At 35.0% G+C, this 16,212-nt stretch overlaps 1 protein-coding gene across 5 annotated transcripts in view; it reads right to left on the reverse strand.

Annotated features, from left to right (window-relative positions):
* The window catches only part of AP3B1 (adaptor related protein complex 3 subunit beta 1), a 245,805-nt gene that overhangs the window by 57,477 nt on the left and 172,116 nt on the right, over window positions 1-16,212 (reverse strand). For all 5 annotated transcript variants that reach the window (XR_003909937.1, XR_003909938.1, XM_029942469.1 and 2 more), the window contains exon 22: window positions 10,716-10,822. Coding sequence is in view for 3 of the 5 variants with exons in the window: in XM_029942469.1 (XP_029798329.1) it covers window positions 10,716-10,822 (107 nt within the window). In the remaining 2 variants the exon portion in view is untranslated. The remainder of the gene's footprint in view (window positions 1-10,715; window positions 10,823-16,212) is intronic.

Here is a 16,212-nt window from a genome sequence, read left to right on the forward strand (position 1 = left end):
AAATTAAAAAAATATATATAAAGAATGTGTTATTAAGATACATTTAGTCAAACAATTTAAAGCAGTAACTTAATCTCCATTTTGTGTCTTAAATGCTACATGCTAAATAGGAGCCCCACTACTTTTTAGTTATGTGCAAGAAAGGGATAATTTTTTAAGTGATTTAACAAACTAACCTATTAATACAGTCCTTTACAAGGACATCAATGGGAATGGATTCCATCATGATTAAGCTAGAAAAAAGGAAAAAGATTAATTTCATTCATTTAACACACTTTTGATGAGCACCTATTATGCGTCAAACACTGGGAATAGAAAGGTCAATAAACAGTTCCTGTCTTATCTGCCAGCGAGTCAGAGTCTAAGTCTTATATTAGATCTATAATACATTTCTGATATAAAAGATAAGGCACATTTCCCCTATGCTGACATGGATGTTTACTAAAGTCACTGGCATCTCTCCACTTAATTTCCCATAGACTTTAAGAGATTTAGTATTGGAAGAAGCCTTAAAAAAACAATTTATTACAGACTTCTAATTTCACAGATGACAATTTGAACTGAACTTAAAATTCTGATGTATTAGTTTAAATTAACAAGGTAATTTTGTCAGGTTACATATTCTATGAAGCATGAATGTTGAATCTTCAGTGAAAATATGAAATAAATGAGTTTCTAAAATTAAGTATTTTTAAAAACATCTTATGAAAACTTTCAAAGGTATATGAAAGTAGGAATATAATAAATAGCTAGTTTCTCATAACTAAGTTTCAAAATTTTTCAACATCTGTCCAAACTATAATCCAATTCTTTACTTCTAAATGATTTAAAAGCAAATTCCAGATATGATCTAATTGAATTAAGAAACAGTTCGGTTAGTATATCTAAAAGGAAAAGACTTTTAAAGAAAAGTCTAATACTATTATTACACCTGAAAGAAAAAAAATTCCCTTTAATTTCATGTAAAATAGAGTGTTCACATTTCTTTGACTATCACACATCTTTTCAGATGAAGCTGGTTTGCTTGAATAAAGATTCAAACAAGATATACCAACATTTGGTTGGTATCTCTCTTAATCTAAATTATGCATTTTAAAGTAAAACTTCCTGGTTTTTTGTTGGTTTTTGTGTATTTCATGCAGAATTATGAAATAAATCTTCAGTATTAATTTAACATTTGGGGGAGATATTTATATATTCAGTAATATGGAACAGCTGCAAATTTAAAGAAATAGCCCTTATTGATAGGTCTATAAAAGCTGTCTGTAATTACATTCTTGAATGATTTGAATAATAGTGTGTCTGATATATTCTAAGATAAGTGGCTTTCACTTTCTTTTGATATTAGGGTCATATACTTTACTTATCTATTTTTAGTCCATGCTCTACTCTCTCTGGTAATAAATTAGTTTTTTAGTGTTAGTTGGGCATGTGCTCTGTAGTTTAATTCATTTTCTACGCCTCTGAAGAGAAACAAAGTTTTTATAAGTATCACAATAATATTTTCCATGTTAAGGTTAGGTTTCTCATACTAAAAGCTCCAATACTATTAATATAAATATTCTATACCATGCCCTACCCTATGTTCATGAAAGTTTTGGCAAGCTTTTTAAAGAAGAACAGAGGTAACAGAAGTTAACTTGGCTGGTGTATGATTAAATAATAATTAATACACAATTGGCTAATATATAATCATCTAAAACAATTTAAAGTTTAAAAAAGTATATTTCACTGCAAATACTGCAATCCAACAAAAGCAACAAAATTTGAAATATATCAGTGGATAGTAACCCAAAGTCCCATGATCTCTGGATACATAAAATAAAGTTGTCAGAAAAGATTCAATCTTTTTTAAATGAATGGTATTTTAAGAACCCCATTTCCTACTATGGTACACTTAATTATAATAAATATAAACTAAAAACCATAATCTTGGAAAAGGCAGTGGTAGATGTTCCGGGAACAGTCTCCACTCTGAGAAGAGTGAACCCACAGCAAGTGAAAGTAACTACTTGCCACAAAGTAGAAAGAAGAGAAGAATAAAGGCCCAAGCCTTTCTTTAATATCACCTATCTTTAATTTCTCAGTTTCTTGTAGATTGATATACATATTTTTTTAATTTAGTTGGGTGACCTGCTTTAGCGGGGGCCACAATCATTACTAGCTCATTAGATAGCATCTGATATAATGGATTTTTAATTGTGGATAATTTTATTACAATATCGACAAAGCATTAGAAGTTATTATACACCAGTCAGGAATTAGATTGGCATATATTTACTTAAGCCAAAAAAATTTTTTTCCAATAAAAACCCTGAAACTAAAAATTAATAACAATCTTTTTTAAAAAGCAGCTGTTTTTAATAAAGTAAGGAAGGGAGAGATGAGAATGAGACCTCCAAAGTAGCGCAGAAATAAAAAGATGGAGACGTAGTATAGTACACCTTAAAGTTTAATTTGAAAATTAGAGCAACTCATACCCAGAGGAGAACTGAATGAAAGAATAAGATGGGACATGGCTAGGCAATGGAAGCACAAAATACTGTCAAACTTTAATTAAAAAATGTTTTCAATTTAAGCAGACCCAGGCCAATGATTTTTCATTATTTTTACCACAGTTCCATGACTACCGACATTTTCATCAGAACAAATACAGGATTTTCCCCAAATTTAAAATGACAAAATTATTTTTAATTTTGACTTATAATTTCTTCCTCTTCTAAACTCAAAGGAATTTGGTCTTAGCTAGACTCGTCTCTTAGCCTGGGACCTGAATATACCTTAAGTGTTAAAAATGTAAAAAATACACGGGTTTTAAAAGATGGTTCTTCCACCATATTAGAAAACACATTTTATGGCAGATATGTTATCATCTGTTTTGGGAACAAGACCACAAAGTCATTTACAACTTAGAAAATGCTTGTATCAAGAAAGACTCCCTCAAAGAAACTGTCCTTTCAGAAAAACAAGAAGAAAGTTGGTACTCTGGCAGAACAGGACAAGCTGACTGGGAAACAAAACTAAAACATCCTAGCCTAGCATTTGTTAAGAGACAGAGACAGAGAGAGAGAGAGAGAGAGAGAGAAAAGAGAAGAGAGACATCTACTTAAGATAAAAGACCACTCAAGAGAAACAGAAATTAACTACAATTACAATTGTTATCATTATAGTATGCAATTATTCTAATAATTCCAAACTTTGTTTAGTAAATTTCAGACTGAGTAAATCAGATTCTGTTTCATGAATTATGGTTTGTTATTTATGTTGTTTTAAAACTGATACAGTAACGTGCACACCAGAAGCAGGTCTGACAGTCACTCTTCTCTATTTTCCAATTAAGTTCCTATAACACAAACAGGGTCAGGACCTCATCCCTAATCATGGACACTTGTAACTTCATTAGTTGCCAATCTCCGGCAACAGCAAAAGCTATCAGCCTAGTTGCTAGCCATTTTTCTGTATTACTTAGATAAGAAACTTGGAAGAACTAATGATAAACAGTAACTTCAGATGCTGAATTTGGTTTCTGTATAAGAAAATGCCTTTTCTTTGCTCTGCCTGCCCAAATTCAAGTGCATTACATAAGGGGTTCCTTCTTGCTACCCTTCAGCTTGAAAATCCTTGAGGGAGTGGAAGGACCTTAGTTACATGGCTTCTTGGTCATAATGACACCTTAACACCACTTTTTTGCTGGTCACAGTAAACCCCATGCTTGCTACCTGTGACAACACACACAGACCTTAGTTTAGTGCTACTATTGCCACTGTTTTCACCTAGCCATCAAGAGGTTTTATTCCATCATTAAGCAAGGAAGTCATGTTTCACGCTGGCAATTTACGGAAAGCAGTTCAGATATCCAAATTTTAAACTCTGTGAAACGTCAAAAGTAACTCTTGTTAGATCTTAAGCTATAATAGTACAGAGAGAGGTCAGGCTGCGGAGTTTAGCCAATATAAAATCAGAGAAATAATGACAAATAATGACAACCTGTATCTACAGAAATTCTCAAATGGGAAAAACTATGTTCCAAAATAAAAGCCCTTGGCAAACTGTAATTAGATACCCTTGAAGAAATTTTTCTTTATGTTGCTGCTCAACTGTCAACTCCATGAGGGCAGAAACCTAGTCCATGTTGCTCACTTTATCTTTGGCATCTCCCTCATATTCTGGTCTGAATGAAAACATGCTGAATGAATGAAACATTTACTGGCACACGTGTAGTAAGGAATTTGGTCTTACTCAGTCACAGATCTGGACTTTGGTCTAGCTCTTGAGATGTAACCTCTAAATCGTTGGATTTCCTGAATGATAGTAATATCTTACTTTTTTGTGGTGAGCCTCTAAGGGACCAAACATGATAGATGATGCTGAGGAAGTGATTCACCGTGGACCCCTAGACAGCTTATGATAAGCAGATACTCCATGTATACTGACATACTTTGATGCTAGTAGGGTAACCTAGAAGCTTTGAATCTAAAACTCATCCAGAAAAGGGCCAGTATCCAAAATCTACAAGGAACTCACCAAACTCCACACCCGAAAAACAATCCAGTGAAGAAATGGGCAGAAGACCTGAACAGACACTTCTCCAAAGAGGACATCCAGATGGCCAACAGGCACATGAAACGATGCTCAGCGTCACTCATCATCAGGGAAACACAAATCAAAACTATACTGAGATAGCACCTCATGCCAGAAGGAGTGGCTAAAATGAACAAATCAGGAGACTACAGATGCTGGTGAGGATGTGAAGAAACAAGCACCCTCCTACACTGTTGGTGGGAATGTAAACTGGTGTAGCCACTTTGGAAAACAGTGTGGAGGTTCCTCAAAAAATTAACAATAGAACTCCCCTATAACCCACTAAAAGCACTTCTAGGGATTTACCCAAGGGATACAGAAGTGCTGATGCATAGGGGCATATGTACCCCAATGTTCACAGCAGCACTTTCAACAACAATAGCCAGATCATGGAAAGAGCCTAAATGTCCATCAACTGATGAATGGATCAATATGTGGTTTACACAAACAATGGAGTATTACATGGCAATGAGAAAGAATGACATCTGGCCATTCGTAGCAACGTGGATGGACCTCGAGGGTGTTATGCTAAGTGAAATAAGTCAGGCAGAGAAGGACAGATACCATATGTTTTCACTCATATGTAGAACAGGAGAAACTTAACAGAGGACAGTCGGGGAGGAGAAGGGAGAAAAAATAGTTGAGGAGAGGGAGGGAGGTAAACCATGAGAGACTCTTGAATCCCGAGAAACTGAGGGCTGATGGGGGAGGGGGGAGGAGAAGAGGGGTGATGGGCATGGAGGAGGGCACTTGTTGGGATGAGCACTGGGTGTTATATGGAAGCAAACTAGACAATAAACTATAAAAGAAAAAAAAACAACTCATCCAGAATCTGTTTCTTCCTTTGGTTGGTTCTAATGTGTATCTTATTGCTATCATAAAACTATAACCTTAAGTATAGTGCTTTCCTGAGTTCTATGAGTTGTTTTAGTGAATTATCAAGATTGAGGGTAGTTTTAGGAAACACCTAAACCTGCATTTGGTCTCAGTAGTCTTGGGCCAATTTAGCAGTCTGCAGGACTGTGCCCCTTATATGGAGTTTGGTAACTTCAAGTAGTATACCGTATCAAATAGGGTTTTTCTTTTCACAACCCTCATTTCTCTCGAAACTGTTTTTGGAATTACTTACCATTCTTCAATTTATTACATTGTTTTGTATAATAATCCCTTTTTAAATGAATCTTTCCTGCACCCTCCTAAATTAATTCCAACTGGGGACTGTGATCCATGAAGATTAAATCTCTTACATTGCACAGCTAGGTCAGCGCTTCCTCATTAACAAGCCACAAACAGGTTACAGGTCTGCTGTGTTGTTGGCCCCACCATTAGCTCTTGGGAAGGCCAGTTGGGGCCTGTGGTAGCTGGAGCTCCTGGGCTGAGTTCACTCTGCCTCCGACAGAAGTCACGGTTTACCCCAAAGCACATCACTAATATTATCACTTTTCTATGTGTACCATAACATGAAAAGATTAAAAGCAGTAAGGAATCATTACTATAATTTTCCCATGCCAGTATGTTACCAACATACTTTTCTGACATCAGATTTGGTTATCCCAACCTATTGGTGCTATGCTTTAATCACACTGAACTACCGTTTCTCTAATACTCCAAGCCTGTTCACACCTCAAGCCTCTGCATAATCTATTTGCCTGGGTCAGTGATGTCAGTCTTGTTCTAGTCCAGCCACCCAGACAAACTCTTCCTATTCTCCTAGATTCCATTCCCAGGTCACATATGCCAATTCTTTTCTAAGAGATCTCTGTCATCTAGGAGAACCTACGCAGATTTATCCATTCAATATGGCATTTACTACAGTCAAATGATTTGCTGGTTTCCTTTCCTAATCTGTGAGTTTCCTGATACCACGTTCTACAATTCACCTTCTTCAAAATTCATCTTCTTAGCTTTTTTCCTTGTTGCCTTTAAAGCATAATATTTCCTAGAATTCCATCTTTATCGGACTCTTCTCAATGCATAAGGCCTTAGCCACAGAACAGAATTCAAACATTTTCAGGCTCATTATTTCATTTATTTTTCATGAAAACACAATTAAGTGTTTAGGGAAAGAATTATCACCATTTTATAAGTTCAAAAACTAAAATCTACACAGGTCAAAGAAGTGCCTAGCCATGATAATAAGTAGCTCAGGGACTGAAGCTCCAAATTCAACGCATTTCCTAACTGTTGCCCTCACTATGTAAACTAAGCTGGAAGTATATCCCATAGAAACCTCCTGACTTGGGACTAGGTGCTGAAGAACCACACCACCATGACGGGTTTCAAAGAATTTGGGGGAATGAACTCAGAAGTCATTTTTCCATAGAAACATAAATCTTAAACACTAAGTAAACAAATTAATAAACTTTCCTATAAAACGAGTTTGAGAAGAAACAAAAAATGCAGAGAATGAGATAAGATTTAATGCTGATGTTTATCAGTAAAAAATACAGAAAAAGTTTTCAGAGATAACTTTAGCTGTTGAATTCACTTAAATATTTTTGTGTCCCAAAAATATAAAAAAATTATTTAAGGCAGAAAACACCAATTCTCAATCCAACATTTCTAATACCAGAGGTGAACAATTTTATTCTTATTCTCCTTTATCCTTATATGCAAATCATCTTTTCCCTACCTCACTTTTGTCTTATCCCCTCCAGAAGCTGTAACAACCTAAGGATTGCTGCTTCCGAATTCCTGAGGCTTAATGTGGAAGAATTTAGAAACTCTTAGCCTAGCAATAATCTAGTAAAATATTGGTTAATAATTCACTAAAAAAGCTATAGTTTGTTCACAGACATACTACAGCAGGAAATAAAATGTTTCTTAATTTTTAACCATCTGTTGTCCAACTGCCAATTAATCTCAACTAACACTGAAATAAATAGTGTGTTTATACATCCTCTTTATCATACAGTTTGAAAAACTAGGTGTTTCCTTACAATAATCATGATATTCACTGGGAATTATGTTGAAAAATCTCTATGTTCTGAATAGAAAATTTAAATGGTTAGAAGAAACAGTAAAATTTTTCATTTGAAAAATATTTAATGTGAAAAAGGAACTCTTTTTTGGATTTCATTGTAATTATTTTGGTAATTTAAAAACATAAAAATCTATCTATATTCTACCAAATACACAAGGAAAAAATAAATTTAAATAGTCCACTGGAATACATAAAAATCATCTCTGGACCATGAGGTCATATAAACTAGACTGGGACTTGCAGGACCACAACTACTAGAAATTGTTCCACATTTTGGAAAATTGTGTTGCTGACGGCAACACCTCACTCCACACTGTTTGAGTTGCTCATAGACCTACATCAGTCATATTCACGGTAGTTCTACGTATCAGCACTAGCATTATTTAACCACTGCAGTATATTTCTAGTACAGTCACAGACAAGCGTTTATACAGAAATGCAACTATTATTTTATTACAAATTACTTTTATTTCCTCTATTCAATAAGGACAACATGTTGATTTAAAAATTATCAATGTACTCTTAGCTAAGAATTTTATTTCAGGACCCCATATTTGTTAGGGTTCTAGACCATTATATGAGGGTTATAATTTTTGAAGGTCTTTCTTGATTTTTCTTCTGATATCTTTAGTCTTCTTTCTAAATTCATATACTTAATGAAAAACTTACGATTTACTTGGGTTAATCTTCTTTTTTACGTACTGTTTTGAGGGCTAGAGGTGAGATTAGGAGCCACAGCATTCTGTACCAGGATATTCAGTTTATACCTATACATTCCACTTTTCAAATTTCTACCTTTCCTTATGTGATTGTTCTTACTGAATTTCTGATTTCCATTCTTTTCCCCCCATGTTTATTTTTTTATTTTTGAGAGTGAGAGAGACAGCACGAGCAGGGGAGGTGCAGAGAGAGAGAGGGTGACAGAGGATACAAGCAGGCTTTGCACTGACAGCACAGAGCCAGAAGCAGGGCTCAAACTCCCAAACTGTGAGATCATGACCTGAGCCAAAGTTGGATGCTCAACCAACAGAGCCACCCTGGTGCCCCATCTGGTTGCCATTCTTATCACTACTATCAGTTTTATCATTTTGTTAGCTTTTGGGAATAAGTTTGTGATCCTGCTTCACTCTGTTGAACTTGAATCTTAAAATTAACAATTTATTTTTGAGTACAGTTGACACACAAATATAATTTCAGGTATATAGCACAGTGGTTCAACGTCACTATATATTATGTTGTGCTCACCACAAGTGTAGCTACTACCTGTCACCATACACTATCACAGTATCATGGACTGTATTCCCTATGTTGTGCCTTTAATTTCCATGACTTATTCAATCTGGAACTGGACGGCGGTATCTCCCACCCTCCTCTACCCACTTTGCCCATTTCGCAGTCCTTTTTTTTTTTTTTTTTTGCACTCTTAGGATAGAGTGCTTTTCTTTTCCTTTGAGAGGCCATCCCAATAAATATTTTTCTTAGAAATAAATATTTTTCTTAGAATAAAGGGCGAGTCCTTCAATTAATTTTTAATGAATGAAAATTTACTGCAAAGTTGTCTAATCTCAACTGTATTCTTCTTATAGCAAATAAAGCATGAGAGTCTACTTGGGATCCATTTTCACATATCATATCACTTTCGAATATTACTTATTATATATTGACTGCTGACAATATGCCAGTCACTGATCTAAGAGCTTTACATTTATTACCTTATTAATGCCATAACAATCCTATGAGGTGTATATGGTCTTCACAAGAAAGTAAGGTACAGAAGCATTACATATCAGTTTGCCCAACCACATAGCTAGTAAGAGGCTAAACAGAGATTTGTCTTCTGGTCATCTAGTATCAGAGCCCAGGCTATTTATCCCCTCCCTTACTGCCTCCCAAGTTTTTATAACCCTCCTTTCCCCTCAAGGACTAACTGCTTCACTACAGATTTTTCACAACTTTTCTTTACAGACTACCCAAATGCTCAAGAAATACTTAATTACTTAAATTACTTAAAAAATATTTATTTTCACTGTGTCCCTCCCCCCATCTCTTTCAATGTATCTTCTTTTAGCAGCAAGAAGGGAAAAACTAAACCCCCAAATATCGTTCTTCCTCATTCTGAGTGGGTAGAGATAATCTCATTCTACACCTTAAAACAACACTGTCAGCTTAGTATTATTTTGTGCTTTCTAAGCCAAACGTCCCTGATAACACATTTGCCATGAGGGGAAAATCTTTTGTAAAGATGTACAAGAATCAGGCACTCCTCTTTCTCACTTCTGGAAGAAGCGGCTCTGTGTTCCCAGGAGCCAAGTCACCAATTATGTCTGTACCCTTGAGGACCCTGCCCTGGAACCAGTAATACATACACCAGAACTGTTCAAGCTACCTGTGTTTCCTTCAGACCTTGCCATTTTATCTCTTAGTCTGTCGGGTTTCTGACAACAAATTAACAGGAGGTCAAGCATATCAACAGATTATACATCCCAGGCAGCACGCCTGATGGAGAGTGAAAGGCAAATGGATATAATATGCTAACACAGAAAAAGTTATTGTAGTTTTAGATACTATGACAGGCTAATCATTTGGCACTATTTTGAGAGAGGAAGGCCTTCTGCCCCACTTCAAGCCATACTGCATAAATAACATTAAATAATTCTTTTAGAGATGCTCAGCCATGTAAATAAAAATATCAAGATAAGGCAAAGAGAAACACTATCTTCAATTTTTTAATGAAAACAGGCAGGTATTTTTAGGAGTCTATGGTAAAAGAACAGTGTAACAGAAACTGAATGATTGTGGGAATTTAAGTCTGTTCATGTAGACAACAATTCTTTGTGGCAGAATTTATGTATATAAACTAACTCAATGTGGCAAAGAACCCTTGTATGCTACAGATATGTACGAGTGCCAGAGAAAATCATACACATGCTAATTAAATATGGATAACAAGCCGAGGTCATTTGTGAGGAAAATTGGGAGAGAGCATAGTTTTAAAATATTTGTAAAATTAAAAGGTCAGATCTGAATTGGACTTATTTAGAGAACAAAGTGTTCACAGACTAAAAATCCACTTCAATTATTTGCATTGTAATAAAAAAGATGCAATGGTATCATATGAAAACTGAGCTAATATAGTGAGAAAATTACTTACGCTGATGACTGATGAAGTAGTTGACAAGTTTAAACCTTCAAGATCAGCTATCAAGCTTGGAGAAAAAGCTGGTGTGGGAAGTGCAACTGGAGTGGACACTGGGTTAACTATAAGAAAAGGTCCAAATTAGCAAATGTGCATGAAAATTTAATTCATATTATTAAAAGCAACATTTTTATTTTGTTAGTAAATCTAATTAAATTACTTTGATTAATAAATCTATGACAATTCTATTTAACATCATGATCTAGTTAAGTTTATTATCAAGTCATGGCAGTTATTAGTCTTAGCTTTCAGAACATAATGGCAAATCCTGAAACAAAATAAAGACAAAAATAGTTAGAGCAAAAGTTTTTGAAAATTTTTATCTCATAACATTATCACTAACATTTATAACCCAGTAACTTCTCTTAAAAAAAAAAACAAGGTAAAGAAACATTTTTTTAGCTAAAAAATAACAATAGCTTTTCAATAGTTCTCCAACAGATTTATAAGTCTTAAAAGGCTATTTTTAAATCCTTTCTCTATTTTTTTTTCCCACTGTAATAACTACAGGTGCCCCGGCTACCTAACTCCCTTCTAATTATACTTTATCAGCAAAAACTATGTACTAGATAGGAATTTTTTATTCTAAAACTACTATGTACATGAGATCAGGTACCTAAAAATTAGAAAATCTTTGAAAAAATGTCAATCTCATCCCCCCTGGCTTAAGGCTTTTCAAAGGCTCAGAACCTCCCTATGACCGAGCAATAGCACTACTAGGATACAGAAGTGCTGATGCATAGGAGCACACATACCCCAATGCTCATAGCAGCACTGTCAACAATAGCCAAATCATGGAAAGAGCCTAAATGTCCATCACCCGATGAAGGGATCAAGAAGATGTGGTGTATATATACAATGGAGTATTACATGGCAATGAGAAAGAATGAAATCTGGCCATTTGTAGCAAAGTGGATGGACCTTGAGGGTGTCATGCTAAGCGAGAGAAGTCAGACAGAGAAGGACAGATATCATATGTTTGCACTCATAGATCTAACAGGAGAAACCTAACAGGGGACCATGGGGAGGGAAAGGGGGAAAGAGAGTTGGGGAAAGAGAGGGACGCAAATCACGAGAAACTATTGAATACTGAAAACGAACCAAGGGCTGAAGGGGGAGGGGGAGAAGGGGGGAAGGGGAGTGGTAGTCATGGAGGAGGGCACTTGTGGGGAAGAGCACTGGGTGTAACATGGAAACCAATTTGACAATAAACTATTAAAAAAAAGTCCAACTCCTTGACTGATTGCACAAGGTTCTCTGTAATCTAGCTCAGCACTGTCCAATAGAACTTTCTATGATGATGGAAATGTTCTATAGCTGTGCTGTCCAGTATAGTGGCCACTAATATATATACCTAATGTGTTCTTAAAATATGGCTAGTATGACTAAAGAATTGCATTTCAAACTTTAATAAATTTAAATTTAAGTGGCCAGTGGGCATCATATTGGGCAGCATAGATCCCCAATTTCATCAGTGACTCGGGTAGTCTAGCCCTACCGATTAATACTTCCCAGTATCTTGTTTCTCGTCTTTGAGCTTCTTATATTCTGTTCTCTTTGCCTAGAAGGTTCTTCTCTGCCTTGTTTACCTTGCAACTTCTACCCATTAAGATACAACTTAGAAGGCAAGAACAACCTGACTCACACACAGCTTATACGGGCCTTCTCTGTTCTACAGATATACTTGACCACACTTATATGGCTGTACTTCTGATGAAACGCAAATTTGTGGGTTTTTTTCACTTTTTATTTCTACAAGTCTGCTAATGTATTTTCAGTGCTTAGAAATTGCTTGATGGTTGAAAGAAAAAAATTAAAATGTGGAAAATATTTTAGCTTCCAACAAATTCTCACTCCAAAATAAGACCATAGGGGAAGTAACATTTACTTAATTTGACATTTCAGGAGACAGAGGCTCTGGTACTAAAGAAATGATTATACATCTGCTTACAGGTCTGGCAAGATAAAAGCTTACACTGAAAGTTTATCCTAAATTGGATTTGAGGTTAGTTGACTATCTTAAGTATTTAACTAATTTAAGAAAAAAATGATTCTATTAGTTTAAAAAAAAAAAAATATATATATAACCTGGCATACAAATTAAAACCAGGTATCATTTCTGGCCATCAAATTGGCAAAGGCAATTTTTAAGTATGAAACTCAACACCAGTAAGGATATAAGGAATCAGTATTCTCCTACTATTACTGTGTAATATGGTAGAAGCTTTGACAATTTAGACAACAGAATTCTTCAAAGCCTTTGTTCTCACAATTCTACTCCTGGGGATTTATCTTAAGGAAACAGTCATGGAGATAATGCAATAATATACTTATCATGATGTGTATTGCTTCACTGATTATGAAGGCAAAACATAGAAACAAGTTAAATCTCCAACAACAGTAAACCTGTTAAACAGAATTTATTACAACAATATAAAGGATAACCATGCAGTCATTAAAAATGAAATTGGTAAAGAATATTTATGGCATGGAAAGGAATGTGTATGATAAACAAAGAAGCAAATGAGAAGAGTATCCCAGCAAGATCAAATTTCAGGGAGCAGAGGGAAGGGGAACTGCATATACAAAAATCTGAGCTGGCATGCCAGAATGTAAACCGAAGGTTTCTGGATTACAAATTTTCTTCTTTATTTTTAAAACTTTCTGCAAAACACTTTTTTCTTTACTGAAGTACAACTGACCCTTAACAACATAGATCTGAACTGAGTGGGTCCACTTATACAGATTTTTTTAAGATACAGTATAATACTAAAAATGTACTTTATCTTCCTTATGATTTTCTTAATAACACTTTTCTCTAGATTATCCTAAGAATATGGTATATAATATATATAGCACAAAAATATGTGTTAATTGACTATTTATCTTATCAGTTAGGCTTCCAGTCAACAGTAGGCTATTAGCAGCTAAGTTTTTGGGGGAGTCAAAAATTACATGTCAGCAATCCTAAACCCTGCACTGTTAAAAGGTCAACTGCATAATTATATAATTATTTTTCTGATCAAAGTTTTGATTCAAAACTTAAGACTACATAAAAGTTTTAGTATATAATGGTTTAATGTGACTTTATTTAGCATCATTTTATCACTGTCTTCATCATCGGTAACACCGTATATAATGTATATCATGGTGCCCAGTACAGTTTTAAGTGCTTTTACATTTATTGGTTCATTTAATCCACTAAATATTGCTAAAAAGCATTACTATTATCCCAATTTTATATACTAAAGGAACTAAAGCACAGAGAGATTAAGGAATTTGTCCAAAGTTACCCAGCTCGTAATTAAAACAATTGGAATTCAAACTCAGACACTCCAGCTCCACTGTCCTCTTTGCCACTCGACTCTGCTGCCTCTACTACAATTTATTCAACGGTCTGATATCACAGACCAGAAGGCTTAGGTGACGCATGATTACTGGGGGCTGATAAAAATTTCACAAAGACTCCACTGTTAGTTGTAGCAGCAGTATAATTACATAGGTTTATAATATTGCCTATAAAAGAACACCAGAATATGATTGTTGCTTTATGATCATCCCACCAAGATCACATGATATGGAGTACTAAAAGATACCTTCATTTCCAGAAATATAAAATACCCAAAAAACTCCTAAGTGTAATGGGAGAAACAGAGCTCCTTGGGTCGGGACAGTGTTGTATCCATTTAGAATCTCCATCATGTAGCAGATTACCTAGATCACTGAGCTAGCATTCAATAAATGGTTTTTGAAAGAAGACACAGATAAATTCAGTACTTGCAGTTTTCCTGGTATCCTGGTATGCAGTACATACTGAACACATAACCTCTGAAGATTAAGAGGTTCCTCTTAGATAAAACATAAGGCAAGTGTCTGACACTCCTTCAAAATTAATATAATTATCAGAGCTGAGAACTCAAGCTACTAGAGAGTGACATTTTAGTTTCTGGTCAACAAACTTTGCCATAAACAACAGAGAACTATTATAGGCTAATAAGCAGCACAAGTGAAGTCAGTATCTTAAGAACCATCATCAACAAAGATTTTCTCCCATCACACTCCACTTTTTTTTTTTTAAGTGGGGCTTGAACAAATGACCCTGAGATCAAGACCCAAGTAGAGACAGAGTCGGATGCTTAACTGAGTGAACCACACAGGCACCCCTCTACTTACCTTCTTCTCTAAGCTGAGATCATGATTCTTCTACAAGGCCTTTATAGCTTTTTAATTTGTCTCCCTCCTCATTTATTCACACTTTGTACCTCTATTGTTCAGGTGTCTGTGCCCCAGACTAGATTTTAGTCTCTGAAAGAAAATTACTAAATCCTATTTACCTGGTGTAGCAATCAAAAAAGGGTATCTAGCAAAGTACCCTTACACTTAGCGGACAATTTGCAAATGCTTTCTGAACTGACTTGTTAAAAAGAGAGGCTTTGATTGTCATTTCTGAAAAATGCAGAATAAAAGACTTTTAAAGAAATAATTCTCAGGGGGGTCCCTGGGTAGTTCAGTTGGCTGTGCATCCAATTTCAGCTCAGGTCATGATCTCAGGGTCCGTGGGTTACGGCTCACATCGAGCTCTGTGCTGACGGCTCAGAGCCTGAAGCCTGCTTCAGATTCTGTGTCTCCCTCTCTTTCTACCCCTCCCTTGCTCATGCTCTGTCTCTCTCTACTTCAAAAATAAATAAACATTAAAAAAATAAAAAATAAAATAAAATAAAATAAAAACATTAAGAAATAGTTCAGATATTTTTTAAAAACCCAGAAATACATTCTATGTTGAGTTAAAATGTAAGTTAGGATGAAATTTCCTTAAAATTAAAAAATACCTTATGTTTAAATTCTTAAAATTTAGTATTTAAGAAAACTTTTGCTGCTACATATGAAAACATACTTTTTTTTCTTTGATGTTCAAATTTGTTTCCTTTATTATTAGCGAAATCGAGTTAACATTTTTAACCCATCTGGGATTTATTTAAACGCATAATGTAAGAATTATACTTATTTTCCCTATCCAGTTTTCCCAGCACCATTTAGTGAATAATCTTTCCTCTCCTCTTTAAATGTTATGCCATTAAGCTTTATCATATTTTTGTGATGTCAATGACCTTGATAATATAATAAATTCTTGTGTACAGTAGGCTCTGCTTCTGAGATATCTGTTCTCATCTACTCATTTGTCTCCATATTGTTGCACCAGCGCCATGCTGATTAAATTAACACGGAAAGCATACTTTTAAAAAGAATCAAATACTAAAAATTGTATCATTTTCAGGTTTCAATTTTTCCTTAGCTGCCAGGAAATCTGGAGTGAAAGATAGAGTATAGTTTCTGCACTCCAGTACACTGTAACATTTACTCTTAATTCCTTCTTAAATCCATTTGACTATTATTCTTCCACAATTTTAAACTTTTTAAGTTGTAAAAATTCCGTATGCACATAAAATGTTAA

The sequence above is a fragment of the Suricata suricatta genome, chromosome 6, assembly GCF_006229205.1.
Source record: "Suricata suricatta isolate VVHF042 chromosome 6, meerkat_22Aug2017_6uvM2_HiC, whole genome shotgun sequence".
NCBI classification, from domain to species: domain Eukaryota; kingdom Metazoa; phylum Chordata; class Mammalia; order Carnivora; family Herpestidae; genus Suricata; species Suricata suricatta.